A 19,955-nucleotide genomic window follows, 5' to 3' on the forward strand; every position below is an offset into this window, starting at 1 on the left:
CACTGCTATACAAGCTGTACACTGACTTCTCCCAAGCTTCCTTTCAATAGTGTAGTCTGTAGGGTCATGTAGGGTAACAGAGGTTTTAAAACAGTCATGGTGGCACCACCTCTTCCTGATAGGTCCTTTTTATGGGTCATTTAGTCTGCTTCAGTCATTTCAAGAGAAGATTAACGCGTGCCTGGATTGATAGTAATGTGCATTTGTGTCCGCGGAAGTCTCTTGGCAGCTGGATCAGGAGGAAAAAAAAAAGGTTTGGCATGACTGAAGTACAGCGTTTTGTGTGTGAATTGGCTTAGATATCAGTGTGTCTATTAGCAAAGACCCACCTCAATGTCTCCCCTGTTCTGTAATGTCTGCATTGCTGCTCTTCAGCTGGAAGAGGCTGGATTTGTTCTTTATGACAGTCCTCTCCAGTACCGCATCTGTCATTTTTCGTCTTTCAAGAGTCCCTCTGCCCGCATTTTTATCCACGCAATTAACCACTTGCATTGCAAAAAACACCCAGCGGGGCGACTGACATTGCAGCTCGGAGCATAGATTGCTTTGACACACACACACCCACTTGGCCGTGTAATGGGCGCCCATAGTCGTTGAAAAGGACTAACAGAGAGAAAACGCACACATACACTTAGCTGATCGTTACCAAAAGGGACATAATTGTTTATTGTGCTTTACAGGGTTTATGGTGCTTTCATTTCTGACCTGGCACAGTCGAGGTGGAATCAATGCTGCATGGGAGCAACTTTTCAAAATCCATTATCCGACTTTTTTTTTTTTTTACTAGGGATTTGGTATGAAATGCGTTGTATTATCATTTAGTTGTCAAAAAGTCGATATGGACTGAAAATACTGTATGCAGTTTTTCATGTTGAAGAAGTTATGACATTTTTTCAGGGCATTTGAGCTGACTTCCATTTAATAGCCTATTATAGCAGACATACAGTATCTATTGGATATATAAGCATCGTCTACTACTATGCATTTGTACTTTAAACAAGATTGTTGTTGTTGTTGTTATACATTGTTATACAAGAGAAGTAAAAAAAATATATATTTTTGTAAATACTGGATTTGATTTTTTTGGAATTTTAAATAAGTTGTAAGGAAGTTTAATATAATATTAAGATCAGATTTTATTCAGATATTAAAATGTACATATACAATATTTATAATTATAATTAACCAAAGACAATCATAATTTAAAATACATGTAATTATAATTTTAAATAAAAATGTTAATATAATTTTAAAGTGGGAATGTTAAAACTTGGTGACTACCTAATTAATCAATTTAAACCACATTTAATATAGTTTGTTTATTAAAGTTATTCATGAAAAATAATTTATATAGTTATTTGTACTATTAAAATAATTACATTAATTTGTTCAAATATTTTATTTTTATTTGTATAATTTATTTTTTTATTAAAAATATTATTATAGTTTAATTTATTTTAGAATTTTCAGCATGTCCATCCCCTTTGTCCATTCCCATTTGTTTGTTTGGCATTCTTTTAGACTTTCCCACCATAGAACAGGCAATGTCACTCACATTACTACAAAACAGTTTGAAACAGTTTGAATGTGACGCATGCTTTTTTTTTTTTTTTTTGGTATGACAACCTACTAAATTCTCACAAGAGTACATTTGGCTGGACCACTTCCTTTTCTTGAGCTCTGTGGCAGCTGAGTGAGTGCCGAACATCTGCACAGCCTCTGGGAGAAAAATGTAAAAAAAATTAAAAAATCTTTTTTTTTTTTTTTTCCCTCAGCATTAAAGCCACCCCCACTTGCAACCATACACATACACACAGTCCTGTTTGGCTGCACAACAGCAATGTTTGTCTGTTGTTTGACTGCTCTTCATCCCTGTCCAAGTACAGTCCCTTGTTGTTACATTAGAAGTGCTGAACACAGAGAGCAGAAGACACAGTGCACATTTGAAACAGATGGCAGCACAAGCATCAACACTGAAACCAGCTCTTTACCCGAATGACTAATCTACTGTCCTTGATGCTGTAACACAACACCGCCACAACCACAGATGGCAAAAGGTAATGATGTTGTAGTAGGCTGAAGCTGTGTATGGCAAATACTTGCCTCTGCACATGTATCTGTGTGGTTATTTTGTTTCTTTAATTGACTCATGTAAAAAAAAAAAAAAAAAAAAAAAAAAAGCAAATGCAATTACAGTTGTAAAAAGCCACACACAAGCATTCACACGATGTCCACCATTTGTGACCTGCTGCAAGATATAGCTAGCATCTGTTTAGAAAAGCTGTAAAACTAAGTCACCCGTTTGCACAGTCATCATCTGGTTCTGCAGGGTTTATTTCTCTTCCACAGGAGACAGCATTGAAATGGAAATGAACATGCACCTTCAAAAGAAACCCACCTTTCCCAATTAGGATACATTAAGTTGTTTATACCATTTGCATAATCTGAATGCTTGTTATGTTTCTCTGATGTTGCACATTGTTATATTTGTGGTAGATTGCACTGTGGAATATTCAGTTATTTTCCATTGCAAATTGCCGTTTACTCAAACTGATTACAAAGTCAACTTTCCCTTTAATGTTCTTCCTAATAATCATAAAAGGCAAGGCTCCTGCTTAAATGCATGACTTTATCAGGGTTTAGTTGGATGGGTGGATGGCCTGAGATGGCTTCATTCTGGGGATGCAGCAGAAAATCACCTTGTAGTATTACTGTTATATTAGCTACCTGAAAAGCTGACAAATTAGGTTCATGCACGGGGAAATGCAGTTTATGACTTGGAATTAATTAGCTGTTTATTTAATTTTACACTAAACCAAAAAAGAGAATAGAATTCCAGCAATGAAGTTGTACTTGTAAAAGATATAAAGTTGAAATATGATGAGACTAAAGTCATAATTTTAGTACAGGCAAAATTAAGAGTATAATTATACATAATTTTCCATAAACATATAATTATATTGTGCAATTTCCGGTTGTTTACATACAGTATGTGTGGATATACCGGCAATTACGACTCTGAACAGCTACTATTATTTTTTAATACAATATTACCACCACTCCAAATTGTCCATAGGTATGAATGTGAGTGTGAATGGTTGTCTATATGTGCCCTGTGATTGGCTGGCCACCAGTCCAGGGTGTATCCCGCGTCTCGCCTGAAGACAGCTGGGATAGGCTCCAGCGGTATAGAAAATGAATGGATGGATTATGCCATTGTCTTTTCTTCTAGAAAACACATGAATTAATGATTGTAATATTGTAACATTATTGTGTTTTTCGTCTTGTCATTTATTGCCTTTTTTTAAATTACAAAAAAAAAAACATTTCCCTAATCTTGTTTTTGTAATTTTACTAGCATCATCACAAAGCACAAATGCTATAAAAATCGTCGTCTTTTAATGGATTAAAAAAATATCGGAATACTTTTTCCACAAACCTAATAGCCGCTGCCTACTACAAATGGCACAAAACGAGCACAGGTGCGACTACTGACCGTGGGTGCGAAAGCTAGCTGCTGACTCTCTGCTCCATCACTGCTGTAGTAGCCTAGGCCTAGTTGGTACTTTATGGTACTTTAGTATAGGTATCATTATTACGCCTACTATTATATGACACCTACTATTAGTGCATGTGTTTATATTCACAAGCCTGCTCTATGTGTCGAGAACACGTCTCCTACTCCATATTTGTGCTTTCTTTTAGATCTCCCGCTTGTCAACCTCTCAGTGGAGCCTCAGCCGGTTCTGGAGGGCAACCTGGTGAGATTCCACTGCTCTGCAAAGGCTAATCCTCCTGTTACACTGTACAGGTGAGGTTCTTTCTACGACGGTATATATGATTGTATCGATTCATATATATATATATACGTATATAACTTTAGTGGAGAAAGAAGGGCTTTGTAGAATGCCTATATCCTGTTGCACACTTTGCTTATTGATACATCATTTGGTACAAAGTCCGTAGCTCAGCTCTATCAAAAATATCCAGGCAAGTTTTTGATGGACACCATCAGAGAGGTGTTATTGTATTATCATTTGTCAGTCAGAATGAAAGGTGTTAAAATTTTGGATAGTAAACTATTACAACTACTTGTCTGACAGTGTCCATCAAAACTGAGCTTCATTGCCTTTTTAAAAGCATCATTTTTTTTTATGTAACTCTTTGACTGACATGTTTACTGCACATATAAACACAAATACAAGTATAGCTCTTATAAAATGTGTGTCGTGTTGCAGTGGGGTGATTTGATTGTGTAGCCTTTTGTGCTTTGTGGTCAATATGTCAAAAATGTAATGCTGTTTCTGTTTTGGTGAGATTGGTTTGTGTTCCAAGTGTATTGCGTGATTTGGCCCACACGAGGATGTGCTTGTGTTATGAAGTAGTCGTATACACAGTGTACTTGGAACAAATCTGCCCATTCCTATTTTTAAATCTGATGAGCAGATACTAATTGTGCCTATACATCGTTACAGAGGCTGGAGAAGCGCAACGGTGAGCTGATTTGTCAAGAGATGTGTTTTTTTTTTTTTTCTTGTGTGGGAGTTTAAAAAAACGGTGAAAAATAAATGGAATGAAATCGATAGCAAAGGGATTTGGCCGGCTGTGAATCGTATAATGGTACTGGGAAATGAAACGGATGTACCGCACACTCACAGGTGGCAAAACAGAGATGTTGCCTTTTTGATGGATACTGCCCTTTTGAAAAAGAGGAGGTGGAGGGGTAGTGATGGTGTGCAAAACAAGGGTTTGTATCTGATCGTGTAGGTGCACAGCAGAGACAGGATGTCTATTGCACCTGCAAAGAGATTTCACCTCTATTGTTATGAGACTGGATCAATGCTTGAAGTACAATTCACCTCTTGGGTATCGAAAGCTAACACGCACTGGCAGTTGTGATTACTTTTTTATACCTCTGCACCGGCAGCATCCATGGCTGGAGGCCTTTTGCTCTTGGGTTGTCCGTTAGTCCGTCTGTGCATTGAGTGTTCTTCTACTACCAAAGCCTGTTGAGACACCATTGGACTTTTCAACACATCTTGGGATTAACATGGCCTCACGAGAATCGAGGAGGGGAATCCTATGAAAAGTTTGTGCAATAAACTTTAGAACCGGACTATTGTTGGCTATCACTTAAAGATAAATTGCTACGAGGCAGGCTGCACGGTGGTTGATTGGTTAGCGCACAGACCAAGGTTCAATTCCACCCACTGCAATCTCTGTGTGGAGTTTGCATGTTCTCCCCGTGCATGCGTGGGTTTTCTCCGGGTACTCCGGTTTCCTCCCACATTCCAAAAACATGCTAGGTTAATTGGCGACTCCAAATTGTCCATAGGTATGAATGTGAGTGTGAATGGTTGTTTGTCTATATGTGCCCTGTGATTGGCCGGCGACCAGTCCAGGGTGTATCCCGCCTCCAGCACCCCCCGCGACCCTCGTGAGGAAAAGCGGTAGAAAATGAATGAATGAATGAATGCTTCGAGGCACTGGTTGGACAGCGGTTCACACGTTGTAGCTGACTTGCTAATATTACAGCAATTTTAACAGCAACATAATATTACCTTAGCCGATTTGCTATTGATCTGTACCTGACTGATGAATAGTTGGCAGAACTTTACTTTCAGATCCGAACCACGGATATGAGTACATTAAGATGTGTAGCAAAGCCCACCGGCTCACGTAGCTCAGATGCAGTGTCATGTCCACAAGGAAGGAGGGTTTTCCCTTCATAATGGTCTAAAAACATGCAACCATTTGAGTGGCTCTTCTCTCCAAAGTTAAGTGAGATGTGACTCATATTTGGTGCTCATTAACCGTTATGACATCATTTTTCACAACAGGGGGCACAAACTAGGAGCGATCAAATCAAATAGCGCTCTCCATTTGGCTTCATTTGCAGACATGAATAAAAAAATAGAGATGCAACAATCAGTGATTTGATGATTAATCCAATTAATCATCATCTGTTATGGTATTTCTTCACCAGGATCGCGGGTGTGCTGGAGCCTATCCCAGCTGTCTTTGGGCAAGAGGCGGGGTACACCCTATACTGGTGGCCAGCCAATCACAGGGCACAAATAGACAAACAACCATTCACACTCACATTCATACCTATGGACAATTTGGAGTCGCCAATTAACCTAGCATGTTTTTGGAATGTGGGAGGAAACCGGAGTACCCAGAGAAAACCCACGCACGCACGGGGAGAACATGCAAACTCCACACAGAGATGTCTGAGCGGGGAATCGAATCCCTGTCTCCTAGCTGGTCACCATGCAGCGAGGCCAAACCAATTACTTGATTAATCGAAACAACAAGCTTCAGCTTCAACAACTAAGAATTATTTTCAGGCCGAGATTAACCACAATGAACCGTTTCTACTTCCCACTTATCCAAGGTATAGCCGGCAGTAGTTGAACTTTTTAGCGTTGAAGTTGAAGTCACCACCTCGCCAAAACCGACTGTTAAGTTTTACCACATAACTTTGCAGCATGCCAAACTGGAACATCACTCGAGGCGGCAGTAGCTCAGTCTGTAGTAAATTTGGCTCGGTTCAGAGAGGTCGCAGGTTCAAATCCTGCTGCAGACCGAAAATATGCAAATGAAAAAAAAATATTTTGGTGATATACTGGACTGGGGAGTGTAGATTCTCAGTCATCCCGGTCATGGTAATCCACAAAGGTCGAATAGTGGCAACTGGACTCTTCTTGTACGTGGAACACATTTCACCTTTTGTCGAAAAGGCTTCTTCAGTTGTAAAAATAGCTTTCCTATTTACACTTCTGGTGGGGGCGGTCCCAGTAGGGTTGTTGTTATGTTTTGGACATATTTTTATTTCATAGTTCTAACTAACCAGACCCCAGGTGTTCCTACCTCTGTCTCTATCAATGCCAATGAGCTGTCTGGCTTTTTGTGATTGAGGCAATAAGATTCACTAATATCCAGACAGAGCAATGACTTTTGATACTTCAAGGTTATTCACACTCTAACTCACACTGATGATATACCGCTTAGATTTATCTGCAGTTTATATAAGCACTTCCCCATTCAACGCACCATTGGCGTTTGGAGGTGGATGGTAGATTGGGGATTTTGGGGCGCTCTTAATGCTCGCTTGAGAGAGCCCCCACCCACAAACGTACCCTCTGGAGAGCATTGCGAGAGGAGGGCAGGAAGCTGATCAAGCAGTGTGGGGCTATTATTCAGTGCTAATACACTCTGTCTACCCCAGATCAGATAAAGCGCAAGGACAGAGTAGTTCTTGGATGAATGGCCTCTTTTCCATCCCCGGGAGAGCCATCCATTCCAAGTGTGCACTGCACCACTTTGCTGTCCTCCACTTCAACGGACACTTGCAGAGTCCGAGATAGTGGCGACTGATGACAACCATGACATTCACTCAATAAATCTAACTTTTACCATTAACAGACCCAAGCTTAAAACTCTGCTCTTAATATAGCACCTGCGAGTACACACCACACAGTTCTGTCGGCTGACCCCCAACCCCCTGTTCATTGAGTGAGTGAGGGTTCAGTGTTGGCTATTACTTGCCCAATTAAAGAGCTGCTGCCTTTAAGCAAGTGTCTGAACATCTCTCCTGAGGTTCAGGGGCCACATTTATAAATGCTGATGTCAGGTCGGGGTCCCCAAAATTCCGCATGCACGTTTGAGACCCCTGTCATCACCCACATGACCTGATATGAAAAATGTAAAGGATACATGGAAAAAAGACATAAATGACAGCAGAGGTTGCAAGAAAACAGGAAATGTGAAAGCCAAAATCAGGCAAAGTGGGAATATCTTCATTATTATGTGTAGCGGAGTTAACTGGGAAGCATCCAACTCAACATACCTCTGATGAAGACACAGGGGTTTTTTTCAGACATAAACAAGAAGCCGCTAGAGACCGGAGAGTGTCGTAAACAAAGGAAATCAGGTCCCATGTCTGTGGCGTACAACCGTGCACAAAGCTCCGACAAAAGCTCATTTATTTGCATGCCACGCTTTAGATTATTAGGCTGCTTGGGATTCTGATGGGTTGTGATGCTAAATTGATTTTGACTGACCTCATGTCTGCCAGACATCGCTTATTCGCAAGTGGGGCTGCTTGCTATTAAAGTACTGTCTGTGGAGTTGAAATTAAAATGAATTTGTGAAGAGGAATACATGATGAGGTGCTAATTCATTTGTTTTTTTCATGTTGTGTTGGTTGAAGTGTTGCTGAAATAAGTCCTTCCTAAGGTTCAACTCAACCATGTGGCCTTGCATCCATACATTATACTACTGATTGAATAATTACTTGATTCGGGGCTGTTTTCTCAGATGTTTGCGCTCATAGCGTATTTTTCATCCAATCTATTACTCCTAAAGAAAATGGATGTGTTTAACAAAGCTACATTGAGGCTGCACAATTCAACATGTCCCCAAAAAAAAGAATAGAAAGACTCAGGGTCAATTTAATTCTACCCTAGAAATCACCGGAAAAAAACATCAAATTCACAACCATTCTTAAGGATGTCAGATTCAGACCAGTACATGACTACAACCAGCAGCGCTTTAACTATTACACCCCGTCTGTACAAAATACCACCTTAAAAAGTCATGAGACAGTCAAAAGTGTTTTTTAACTACAGCAAAGCATGCTGGGAAATGCATTACCTGCCCATTCCACAGCTGTTAACTCTTCCGGTTATACATCTCACGGATTTGTCCGGACATTGAGAGGATAATGAACGGGTGGAATAAACTTTAGTGGAACAACTATGCCAAAAAAACATAGTTGTATATACGGAAAGCAGAATAATATTAATAATAAACAGAACAGGTATTAAAGATAAATACGACTCCAAATTGTCCATAAGTATGAATGTGAGTGTGAATGGTTGTTTGTCTATATGTGCCCTGTGATTGGCTGGCCACCAGTCCAGAGTGTACCCTGCCTCTCGCCCGAAGAAAGCTGGAATACGCTCCAGCACGCCGACAACCCTTGTGAGGACAAGGAATAAAAATTGAACGAATGAATACTGTAAATACAAAAAAATTGTGACCAACACTGTATAATACATAAATAATGCAGGATAGAGAAAACTTAATAGTGTATTACAATAGCTGTCAATTTATCCAATTATTCCAAATTTTACTCCCTCTTCTCTTCAAATCTGTATTCCTGAGATCTCTAAATTATTCAGTAACAACACTTTCCACAAAAAAATCCCAAACTACCCACTCAGTAATTTGTGATGCGATTGATAGCAGGGCTGTCATCACCAGTCATTTCTATCAACATCCTTATCGGTGTCATTACTTCCTCGCATGTAATTATTTCATTGTAATCAACTTAATAATCACTGTCATATAATAAGCAGCAATTGATACATCTCTCTTGACATAATTATTACATTCTTTTGACACTTTCATTTGAAAATTTGCTTTTCAATTAATCAGACATTGTGTATGTATACCTGCAAAGCATATATAGATACAGACAACAGTATTACCGCTAAATGGGCAAATATTTAAAGTGATATTTGTAGGAAGAAAAAAAAAGTGAACAAGGAACCAAAGAACTATGCTACTGTTGTTGCCAAAAAATCAGAAGAATAAAAAAAAGAGGGCAAAAAAAGTCCAATTAAGATTCTGCTCCACTTTGCTTAGTGATTGAATGAGTAATCTTTTTTTTTTTCATTTCAATGATAGCATTTCACTGACGCATGGGCCCAGTTTAGTTATGGGAAACAAATGAGTTTCTTCTACCGTGAAGCCCCTGTGCTTCTGAACACTGGCAGCGTGTGAAAAAAAAAAAAAAATGACACCAGTATCATTGTTACTGCGTGCTACTATGCTGTACCAAGCCGGCATGCATGCACAAGAAGTACATTGTGAAGAATTAATAATTAAGTTACTTTTTAAACTTTAATAATGATTTGGAGTGCATGAGAAAGCGGAAAGGAAAACATAACGTGAAAAGATGATGTCTTTTTGAGGCCGCATGACTTGTGGGTTCACTCATTAGCAGTGTTAATTGCATTGGCAGGTCAACCAACCAATTAATGGCTGTACAAAGTAGAGGTTTACATTTTGAGGCTCGATTGTATCATTTACTGTCACTTGTATTAAAGGGGACCTATCATGCTTTTTCCCCTTTTCTGACCTATAAATGTAGTTAGAATGTTGTATTCTTGTGTTAAACGATGCCAAACTGTCATAAAATGAGGTTTGCGCATTTGGAAGTGATCCCTGAAAGACGTTTGGTATGGCTCAAAACGCTCTGTTTCAAAAAGGATGGTAAAACTGCCCCTTTGTGATGTCACAGAAGAGCGGACTTCCTTATATGGGTGTGGCTGTAAGCTCTCCGCTCTCCCCCAAGCTCTGCTACTCTGTTTATGAAACAAGCTCAGGACGAAGTTATTATATTTCATGATTCCCAGCAAGAGAAAAATATTAAACAGCCTTTCACACGGGACTGTTTATGTGAACATGACCTTAAAAATTCGGCAAATTGTTGCTGGAGCCAGAAGCTTGTAAACTATGCTCTCGCCGGGGTAGGTGCATTAATTTCGGACACGCTGTGCGTCCATGCGGCGCACTCACTGTCCGGTTTGTGAGCCCCACCACAACAACAGCGCCTCTGACAAAGTGTGTCCAACAATGAGTGCTCCTCTTTGAGCAGGTGAGGTTGGAGGCAGCATTATAAGTCCAACTGCTCCTGAGCTTCTACCTCACCAGCGGTGATACTATGTTACCGTTCTGAATTGAATAAATAAATAAAAAGTAAAAGTTTTGGCGGGAAGCACAAATCCAAGGAAATACAGCTGGAATACGTGCTGATTCTGGAAAATCAAGAATGTTTTCTGTGCGGGTTATTGTGTGTATCTGCTCTATAGGAGTACGACTCAATATAAAGGGTGAAAAAATGAGCATAATAGGTCCCCTTTAACTATAGGTGTCAAGTGACACTTTCCCAGATGGTAGGGGGCTTGCAGTGGAGGTGCTGCCCTGACTGGACTTTTGATTTGTTGTTTTTTCTTATGTACCCTCTGCTTTGCTTTTATGGAAAACGTTCCATCTGCTTCTACCCGCCAGGGACCTTGTCACACCATGGAGGGCTGCCACAAAAACATGCTGAAGCCAGCAATAAAAAAAAAACCTGCCCCGAGAATGATGATTTATTCACACAAAGAAAGAGCACCATTCACATGAAAACGGCTGGAACAACTGAATGCCTTTCCTTGCTTTTTTCCCCCCCTTCATGCCTTCAAATCCTCTCACCAGGTGGGCCAAAGGGGGAAGTATCATAAAGGAGGTCTCCGGAGACACGTACGAGGTGATTGTGGACCACTCCTTCTTCACTGAGCCCGTTTCCTGTGAGGTTACCAACCAACTGGGCAGCACTAACGTCAGCCGCAATGTTGATGTCTACTGTGAGTGTTATTGTAACCACTAACAAAAAAAAGCCATCCTTTTTACTGCACAAACATGCCTCTTCACTATCTTTTATCTCAACAGTCGGACCTCGCATGGCTGCGGAGCCTCAGTCCTTGCAGGTGGACCTCGGTTCGGATGCTGTTTTCAACTGTGCCTGGACTGGAAATCCCTCTTTGACCATAGTGTGGATGAAGAGGGGTTCTGGAGTGGTTAGTGCATTTAGTTACGTTTCCACTGGCACATTTAAGGTATTGCACTTAGTATTAAAACAGAACATCCAGACACATATTCTACCAAGTAATCAAACAAACGGTAGTAACCAGATCGAAAACCTAAGTGGCTATCTGTGCCTCATTTTGGTGCTAAATTAATTCTGAATCGACTACCTGCAACCAGTGCTTGTTTGATTGGTACGTTTCTTATTTGAAAAAGAAAATGCATTTGTTTCTAAATGATGTTTTGTATTTGGAAAACACACTGAGTTTGTTTGCTATTGTTTTGTGTGTTTGTGAAGGTTTGGAATGATTTTAATTCCATAATTGTTTCTGGATACAATGCACTGTATTTTATTTTTTGGTAAAATGTACTGCAATTTTAAACTTATAAAGACATCTAAAAAGGACGGAACACAATTGCCCTTAAAAAGAAAATCATATTGTGCAGATTACAAGCTGTAAGTAAACGACTTATGTTCTGTTATAGGCAACGGTTATCTGAATAATGTTAATGTTACGTTGACATACCACCTATTCATGTTGCGTTCATCATCTTATTGCTATTACTATAACTTGCCTTTTAAGATAAAATGCCTGTTCTTGGTCTGTGAAAAAAAAATCCAATATTTTTGGCTGGTACGACTTATTTCTGACTTATAGTCCAATAAATACAATATAAGTGTTCACCCTTTATGGACTGGCATTGCTTCAAAAGTACCAATATGGCACCAGTATCAGATAAAATGACAACAATACCGATTCACGTGTTGCAATTTTAACATTCTTAGTGGCCATACAAATGTAAAAAGAAGCTAAGCGCTGTAAAACATGAATAACAACATAATTCGCTACTTTAACTTTGCTCAAACTTTGCTCACATGGTGATGATGTAATACTACACAAATACCATATCAGTAACCACAGTATCTAAACATACACATTGAATCATATTTTAATGCCAGCTGAACAGGTTATGTGTGATTATGGACGTATATTCTCCCCAGTACTGTAGTACAGTATGTGTGGAATTATATTGCTCATGTCCATGACCACATGCTATTTATACAGTAGATTTGATCACCCCATTCCACCTTTTCTTTTATGGAGCCCCCCCTTCTTTTATTCCACTGAGCTCAGAACTCAAATTGGATTTTAATAATTGAGAAGAGATGCCCTTTATAATCTCCAGTAGTCCTCATGCTGCCATCCCCCTTTATAATTTTGCTTTATAACTATTTCATATTTCAAATTGTCTCGTGTATTGACAGTGTGTTTTATTTATACTTTTCCTGTCGCAGGTTCTTAGCAACGAGAACCTTCTTACGCTGAAATCCGTGCGGCAGGAGGATGCTGGGAAATATGTATGCCGAGCCGTGGTCCCGAGAGTCGGCGCCGGGGAGAAAGAAGTTTCCCTGACTGTCAACGGTAAGCTTTATTGTTCATATGTGTCTCTGTGCGGTTGGCCGGTTCACATGTACACACACGTGTGTGTCTTAAACGAGGGCAGAGGTCCTCATTGACATGATAACGCCTCTGACCTAACGTGTGTGTGTGCTCGCACTATAGCCCACACATTGTGGGACCCCGAAGACTTGCATATTGAAAAATAGTGTAATACTGTACCTGTCGTGCATACACACACACACCCTCCAGGTCAACCACAGATTTTTAATGATATTTTGGTCTGGGCACTGTTTTTATTTGTATGAAAATGCCAGCTATTCTATTTGCAGCGATGCAATAAAGCTATACATGTACAGCAGACCTTTCCCAAGAAATGCTCACACCTTTTCTAATCTGCATGAGTCACAGGGATGTGTCTTTTTCTGTCTTAGCGACACAGGCGACGGCCACATCAACACTCCCGGGTTAATAAAATCTACACACACACACGAGAGTTAAAAGAAAAAAAGGTCAGTCCATATAAAAATACAGTCAGTGATGGCCAATCAGACGCAGGCTAGGTTGCAGCAGGTTAGGTTGCCGAATGTCCATCAATGTAGTCAATATATAGTAGTTTAAATTAGTATATATTATTAATTATTTAAACACATATAATAAAAAACAAAATAAAAACAATACTTATGTATGTTTGTATATTTACAAACATGATGTCATGTCACACATTTCCTTTTTAAACGGAAACCCTCTGTTTTACGAACGTGGGTTTAAGATGCCAAAACAAGTGGTTAGTGCGCAGACCTCACAGCTAGGAGGACCAGGGTTCGATTCCACCCTCGGCCATCTCTGTGTGGAGTTTGCATGTTCTCCCCGTGCATGCGTGGGTTTTTTCCGGGTACTCCCACATTCCAAAAACATGCTAGGTTGATTGGCGACTCCAAATTGTCCATAGGTATGAATGTGAGTGTGAATGGTTGTTTGTCTATATGTGCCCAGTGATTGGCTGGCCACCAGTCCAGGGTGTACCCCGCCTCTCGCCCAAAGACAGCTGGGATAGGCTCCAGCACCCCCGCGACCCTTGTAAGGAAAAAGCGGTAGAAAATGAATGAATAATAGCTATTTGTACAGACATACCATCATTAATGATTATTAGCCTTGGTATGAGACCTGGCAACCCTCAAATGAAAGACTTCATTAGCTCAGAGCTTAGAACAGCACCTGCCACTTTTATATTATTCATATTGTTATTCCTTGTTTTATTCTTATCCTTTTCCTTATCCTTATTTTTACTTTCTACAAAATGCACCGTGGATTTTCACTCAAATTTCGTTGTATGCAATACAATGACAATAAAGGCGATTCTGATTCTGATTCTTTATGTTTTGGAAAGGACCCAGTCGTGATAAGTCAATTTCGGTAGGTAATGAATAAGCAGGATTTCTTCATTCACAGTTAGAGCATACAAAACATGTTCACAGCCTTCTAAATATGGTTTTTAACATTATTAGAGCCCTCTTGGCATGACATTACAACCCCATAGCCACCTTTACAGTCATATTACCCAATATTGTAGACATAGTAAGACTAAATAAGCCATTTAAGACTAAAAATGTGTTCCCTAGGAGAGCAAAGTGCGTGGTTTCAGCTTGCTGTGGGTTACAGCCACAACTGTACGCCGTGTTTTTATTAGGGATTTTTATTTGGGATTATTGGGTCTGTTGTGAGATAATTCAAACCTACAATAAAAACCTGTTGTTTAAGTCTAGCTACTGATCTACTGACCAGTGTTGAATACTACATATCTTCGTATCTTTGAATGCGTCTTTTACATGCCTTACATTTGTATTTTAGTTCATTTAGTCAATTAGAAATGTTTAATTCATGCAAAATCTTGCTGTGATTATGTCGAAGTATCCCTGGGCAAGATACTGAATCCCAAGTTGGTCCTGATGCTGTGTCATCGGTAGGTAAATGTGCTAATGGTGTCACAAATCCTTGCAGGTGGAAAGGCGCTATACTCGTGGAGGACAATTTATTGTCACGAAAGCCACAAAATTCAAACCAAACCGCAAATTGGCGAGGGGCGACCGTATTTATATTGGGGTTGCCCATTGTTAGTGCGCCCTTAGGTGTCTGTGGGGATACCCCAGTTATGAACAAGAGGGTTTGTTGTTGTTCTTTTTAGAGGCAGGCAACATGATGTATACTTAACGTTGACAATGGACCATTTTGAAAGCTAACAAAAGAGTTTGCCTGTAAGCAAGCGTGTGCTGATTTGAGGGATGAAAATACATCAAGAAGAAAAGCATGGTGTGTAAAGATTTTCCTTTTCAACACCCAGACGTCAACTTTGCATATCAGAAGGAATGGGATACCACACAATTCCCCCCCCAGCGCCAGATCAAAACCGGGACTTTCTATGAACCACAATGAACGTGGTTGCAATGACGGCAGGCAAAGTCAGAACTAATTCCATTGTTTTCACGTCATTGAAATGTACGCGCGGCCTGCCTGCCGTTCTATAGCCGCAATAAGTAAACAGAATACACGATGAGAAGCAAAAAAAAAAGCAGATTGTTTTAATTAGGATTATAACACAATTCCAAGCATGCTCGGGAACTACACGAGATAGCAGATTATTTTTATGTTGTGCGCTGCTGAAGCGAGATCTGGGTGTCTTGTCTTTCTTTTTTGTCCTCTGTTGCGTTTACCTCACTTCCATGCCTCAAATGGCATTTGACATTCAAAAGCCTCCAGTTTTTTTTTTTCTGCTCTCCTGAATAATTGACATTCTTTTCCCAAACCACATGAGGCATTCCAAGTCATTTTTAGTTAGCGCTGGAGGTGAAACCCATTGTCGGACTTGTGAAAGTAAACACCGTGCACGCTGTAGATATTTACCCTGTCGCCGTGGAGAGTAAGGACCTCTAAAGTGCATATAAAGCCTGCATCCTCTCCAATAACCTTTAAGAGGTCCTTTAACCTAACTCTTTTGTTCCTAAGTACAAAAAATGGCAGCTCTCCATAGATGTTGGTAGGTCCAAGCCTGCAAATTGATAAATGGAGGGTCAGAAAATGGGATTTCCACTGGCTTTCAATAGGCCATTTTGTGTCGTCTTTTACTTAGCACTGCCATTTTATGCTAATTGAGGTAACAGAGATGACAGTTTGAAAATGTTTTAAAAATGCATATCCGGCTTCAGGCAAAATTCACCTGGAGTCATTCCACGCAGTCAAAATGGCTCGAAAATAAAAAAAAAAGTAAGTGTCTCAAAATTTCTCTCGGATGTGTTAATGGTGAGGACACTCTGCCAACCTTCAAAGGAGGTTATGAAATAAGCGCACACCAAAGACTGAAACGTGTACTCCACGCAGACTTTATACAGGACTGTACCAATGGTGAACTACTGCACCCTCACCATTCTAAACCTCCACAATATTACATTCAGTCCAATGGTAATGGTAATGGTTTTATTTCATTTGAACATGCATCAGATTACAATTGAGTGCATCCCATAATCAGTTCACAGTTCCACATGTCCAAAAAGAGTAGGAAGAAGCAAAGCTTATTAAATCCTACCCTTCCATCTGGTACTTTTACAATCAGTAACTGTTACATTTGTTCACTTCCTGCTTTCCTAATATGGTTTTAGACTTTTTTTTTTTTTGTCACGTACCGAAGTATGAGGTGACCATACAATGACATAATGGGTACCATAGTAAGTGTCAATATAGTGATATATATAGCACATCATGACTGGTTCAAGACTCTTCATCCTTGTATTTAGCAAACATCAACTGCTTGTATTGTTTCTTGAATTGGCTCATCGTTGTGCATCGTCTATTGAGGGCAAGCTGCTATCCACCTGTTTCATGGAAATCATTGGTATACTTATTGAATAATAAGTAATAATGGGTAAAAACAATACTTGTTACAAATCCATGCCACTGTTGTGCACCGCCATCGGAGGCCATGTTATGACGTGCCTCTGCTGCACATCCTAATGTGTCTTTACTGTTTGTTTTCCCTGCAGTGATCCTCCGAGCCCTTAACAGCTTCATTTGAATTGCATGTGTCATTCCGTCTGTCTCTCTCTCTCCTGCGTGCCGTCTCTCCCAGCGGTGATGCACGCAGACAAGAGGATTGCTGCTTTTCCCCGGGGAGGAATATAATTTAATTATAATCAAACAGCTAGCAGTGGAGGCAGTTTGCGTTTAAGTCACTAATGGATACATATTGCTTACTCTTCTCGTGCGCTCGCAATGAATTTGCTCGTCAGCACCTCAAATGGGGTTACGTGGCATGAGCACATCCGTGCATTTGATTATTTATATCGAACAAAATATATACTGTATATGTATATATACAGTATGCATGGCTTACTTTTACATCCATTTTAGAGGAGACTGGAATGAGCGAAAGGATATTATGTATACAAAGACCATATTCATGCATTTAATGCATTACACCCACAGGTGTTTATATGTGCATACATTAGTCCAGGTGGAGGAGCATGCATAATGGTGACCCGGAGAACTCTTGACCTGAGCTTAGAAAGCCAATGGTGACAGCAAAGCCCCCCTAACCCCCCATAGGTCACTTACATTCCCTGTTAATTGGCAATTCTGCCGTCTTTAAACATCTTTTAACGCAGCACAAGGGGAAGGAAATAGCAAGTTTATGACGGTGAGAACATGTAGTCGTAATCTAACCTGGGCCTTCAGAGTTAGCAGTGCTGGCCCATGTCACATACACGATTAGAAGCACTGTTTTCTTTCACCAATCAGATTTCAGATTCACCTCACAGGGCCAGCTCGCAGGCGTATAGTGGAGTTAGCATTTTTCTTTCCTCCGAATGCTTGTGTCAGAAAGGCTGTGCCTTACACTCAAAGTTACCAGCGGGCTTGAACACCCCATCACATAAACAGAGCTACTCATGCAGATGATGTTGTAGTGTAGAGGTTTGTAGTCTAGAGTTGTCGAGACATAGGTGTTGGGAAATAAAGGGGTTACCGGGCGATACCTGGGTTTCTTGCTTTATTTAGAATAATATTCATGCCCAATTCTGGAATGCCATGCATTGTTTGTATATTACTGATGGTTTGTGTAATTGTGACATGGCGGTGGAGGCTTATTACAACACAAAATATCCCATTTGGCAGTATTAAGTAATATTAAATTAGCATTGACATAGAAATGTACACCTCACGCTCTAAACATCCTATTGCTATTTTAGTATTAAAGACATACGCTTGTTGTCAGCTTGGGCACGCACACATTACACGTTGACAGCATCATTATAAAGGATTCCTCCTTAAAGTGTCCATCAGATGATGTTTTATTGCTTGTGTACCTGCTTTATTTTCTCTCTCTTATCTCACAAGAACAAAAACCCAAAGCTGTTGTTCACTCCTGAGAAAATGTCAAGCCTTTTATTTTGCAGCAGTTAAGAGGGGAAATGTACTGTAAGCTCTGGCCTTTTGACACCCACAGCAAAGTTGTGTAACTAGATTGACGCCTCCTCCTGATGAATTGAATGAAAAATTGCACCTCGTACTTTGATGACCTCCCTTCCTGATGCTGTGTTGTGCTGCCCACTATCTGTTTGGCTCTCAGCAGTGTTACATACTTTCCACCTGAGTCAGGCAGATAAGGCTAATTATGCCTCTCATTTGCAAGTGGGATCCATAGAATAGATCCTCTTTAGCCGGGACTGCAAGCCCTTTGCAAACTGCAAGCTATTGATCCTGCTCTGGAAGAACATGCATGTTTCATGTACAAACAAACCACAGCATGCACACACACTGTGTTAATGCTGTCATTAGACGCACACAAAAAAAACAAACTGTGCCAACATTCTTTTTGCAGCTTTTCCAGTATCTTACCAAGGCACCATCTGGCAAAGTCATTAAAATGTTAATTCATTTAGAGACAGGTGATAAACTGCAATCGTCAGAGAGATGGCAGAGAGTTTGGCGGAAGTTGGCAAGTGAAGCAAACTGTCTCGCTAATCAACATGCGCCGCCCACTCACAATGTCTTAAACCTGAGGCATCACTCGAGACTTGTTTGATTATGTCCTTGCTGTATTCTCTATGAAATGAATGGCACGCTGTCTTTGTGAGTGCAGGAGTGAGGAGATGGAGATGGAGGTGGAAGTGTCACTTAAAGTTTTTTTTTTCACATGCAAAATGAGGGTGAAATTCTGCCAAATAGTTGTTCAGTCATTTATCGGTCTTTAGTGTTGTGTTTCGTATTATATTGTACACCGACCGGACCTGACTATAAGACAATCCAACTTTTTCAAGACATATTTTGAATTAGATCGGTTTCGGTGTTGGTCACTGGTATGTGTGTGTGTGTGTGTGTGTGTGTGTGTGTGACAGGAAAAAAAGCTCTGACACACTTGGGGAATAAATCATTTGGCAACACCTGTTCTGTTTCATGTATAAATATCCCAAATATAAGGCAGTGCTATTAATAGACATCTTTAATTATACTCTACTTCCTGATCTTTGGTGCAGTTTTACCAAAGTGTGTAACATGTATTTCAAAACCTGGGATTATTTTAAATTATGAAACATCAGATTTTCTTATCATTGGGCTAAAAACCCTAAAATCACAGTGGAATTTTTTGTAAAAAACAGAAATGGTGAATCAATTCAATTTATGAGGTCAAAATTTGGTATTGAATTATGGCACCATTGTATTTGTCAGAAAAGGAGAGCACAGGTAACACAAAGGCTGCATGTTTTTACAAAATTTTATTTGTACTTGGCAGACATCGTGAGAACCAAATGGTATTGTTAAAAAAAATGTTGGAAAAATCTAGAAAAAGGGTTGATGTTTCAAATGTGAGGTCTTCTTCATTGAAGCACATATGAGCACTTGTCTTATTTATGTCTTAAATTGATT

General features: G+C 39.9%; 1 protein-coding gene across 13 annotated transcripts in view; it reads left to right on the forward strand.

The window, feature by feature from the left end:
• Positions 1-19,955, forward strand: part of kirrel3b (kirre like nephrin family adhesion molecule 3b) — a 193,778-nt gene that overhangs the window by 153,287 nt on the left and 20,536 nt on the right. For all 13 annotated transcript variants that reach the window (XM_058079996.1, XM_058079993.1, XM_058079994.1 and 10 more), the window contains 4 exons: positions 3,706-3,811; positions 11,272-11,420; positions 11,506-11,633; positions 12,938-13,064. In XM_058079996.1, the coding sequence (XP_057935979.1) occupies positions 3,706-3,811; positions 11,272-11,420; positions 11,506-11,633; positions 12,938-13,064 (510 nt within the window). The remainder of the gene's footprint in view (positions 1-3,705; positions 3,812-11,271; positions 11,421-11,505; positions 11,634-12,937; positions 13,065-19,955) is intronic.

The sequence above is a fragment of the Doryrhamphus excisus genome, chromosome 8, assembly GCF_030265055.1.
Source record: "Doryrhamphus excisus isolate RoL2022-K1 chromosome 8, RoL_Dexc_1.0, whole genome shotgun sequence".
Classification (NCBI taxonomy): Eukaryota; Metazoa; Chordata; class Actinopteri; order Syngnathiformes; family Syngnathidae; genus Doryrhamphus; species Doryrhamphus excisus.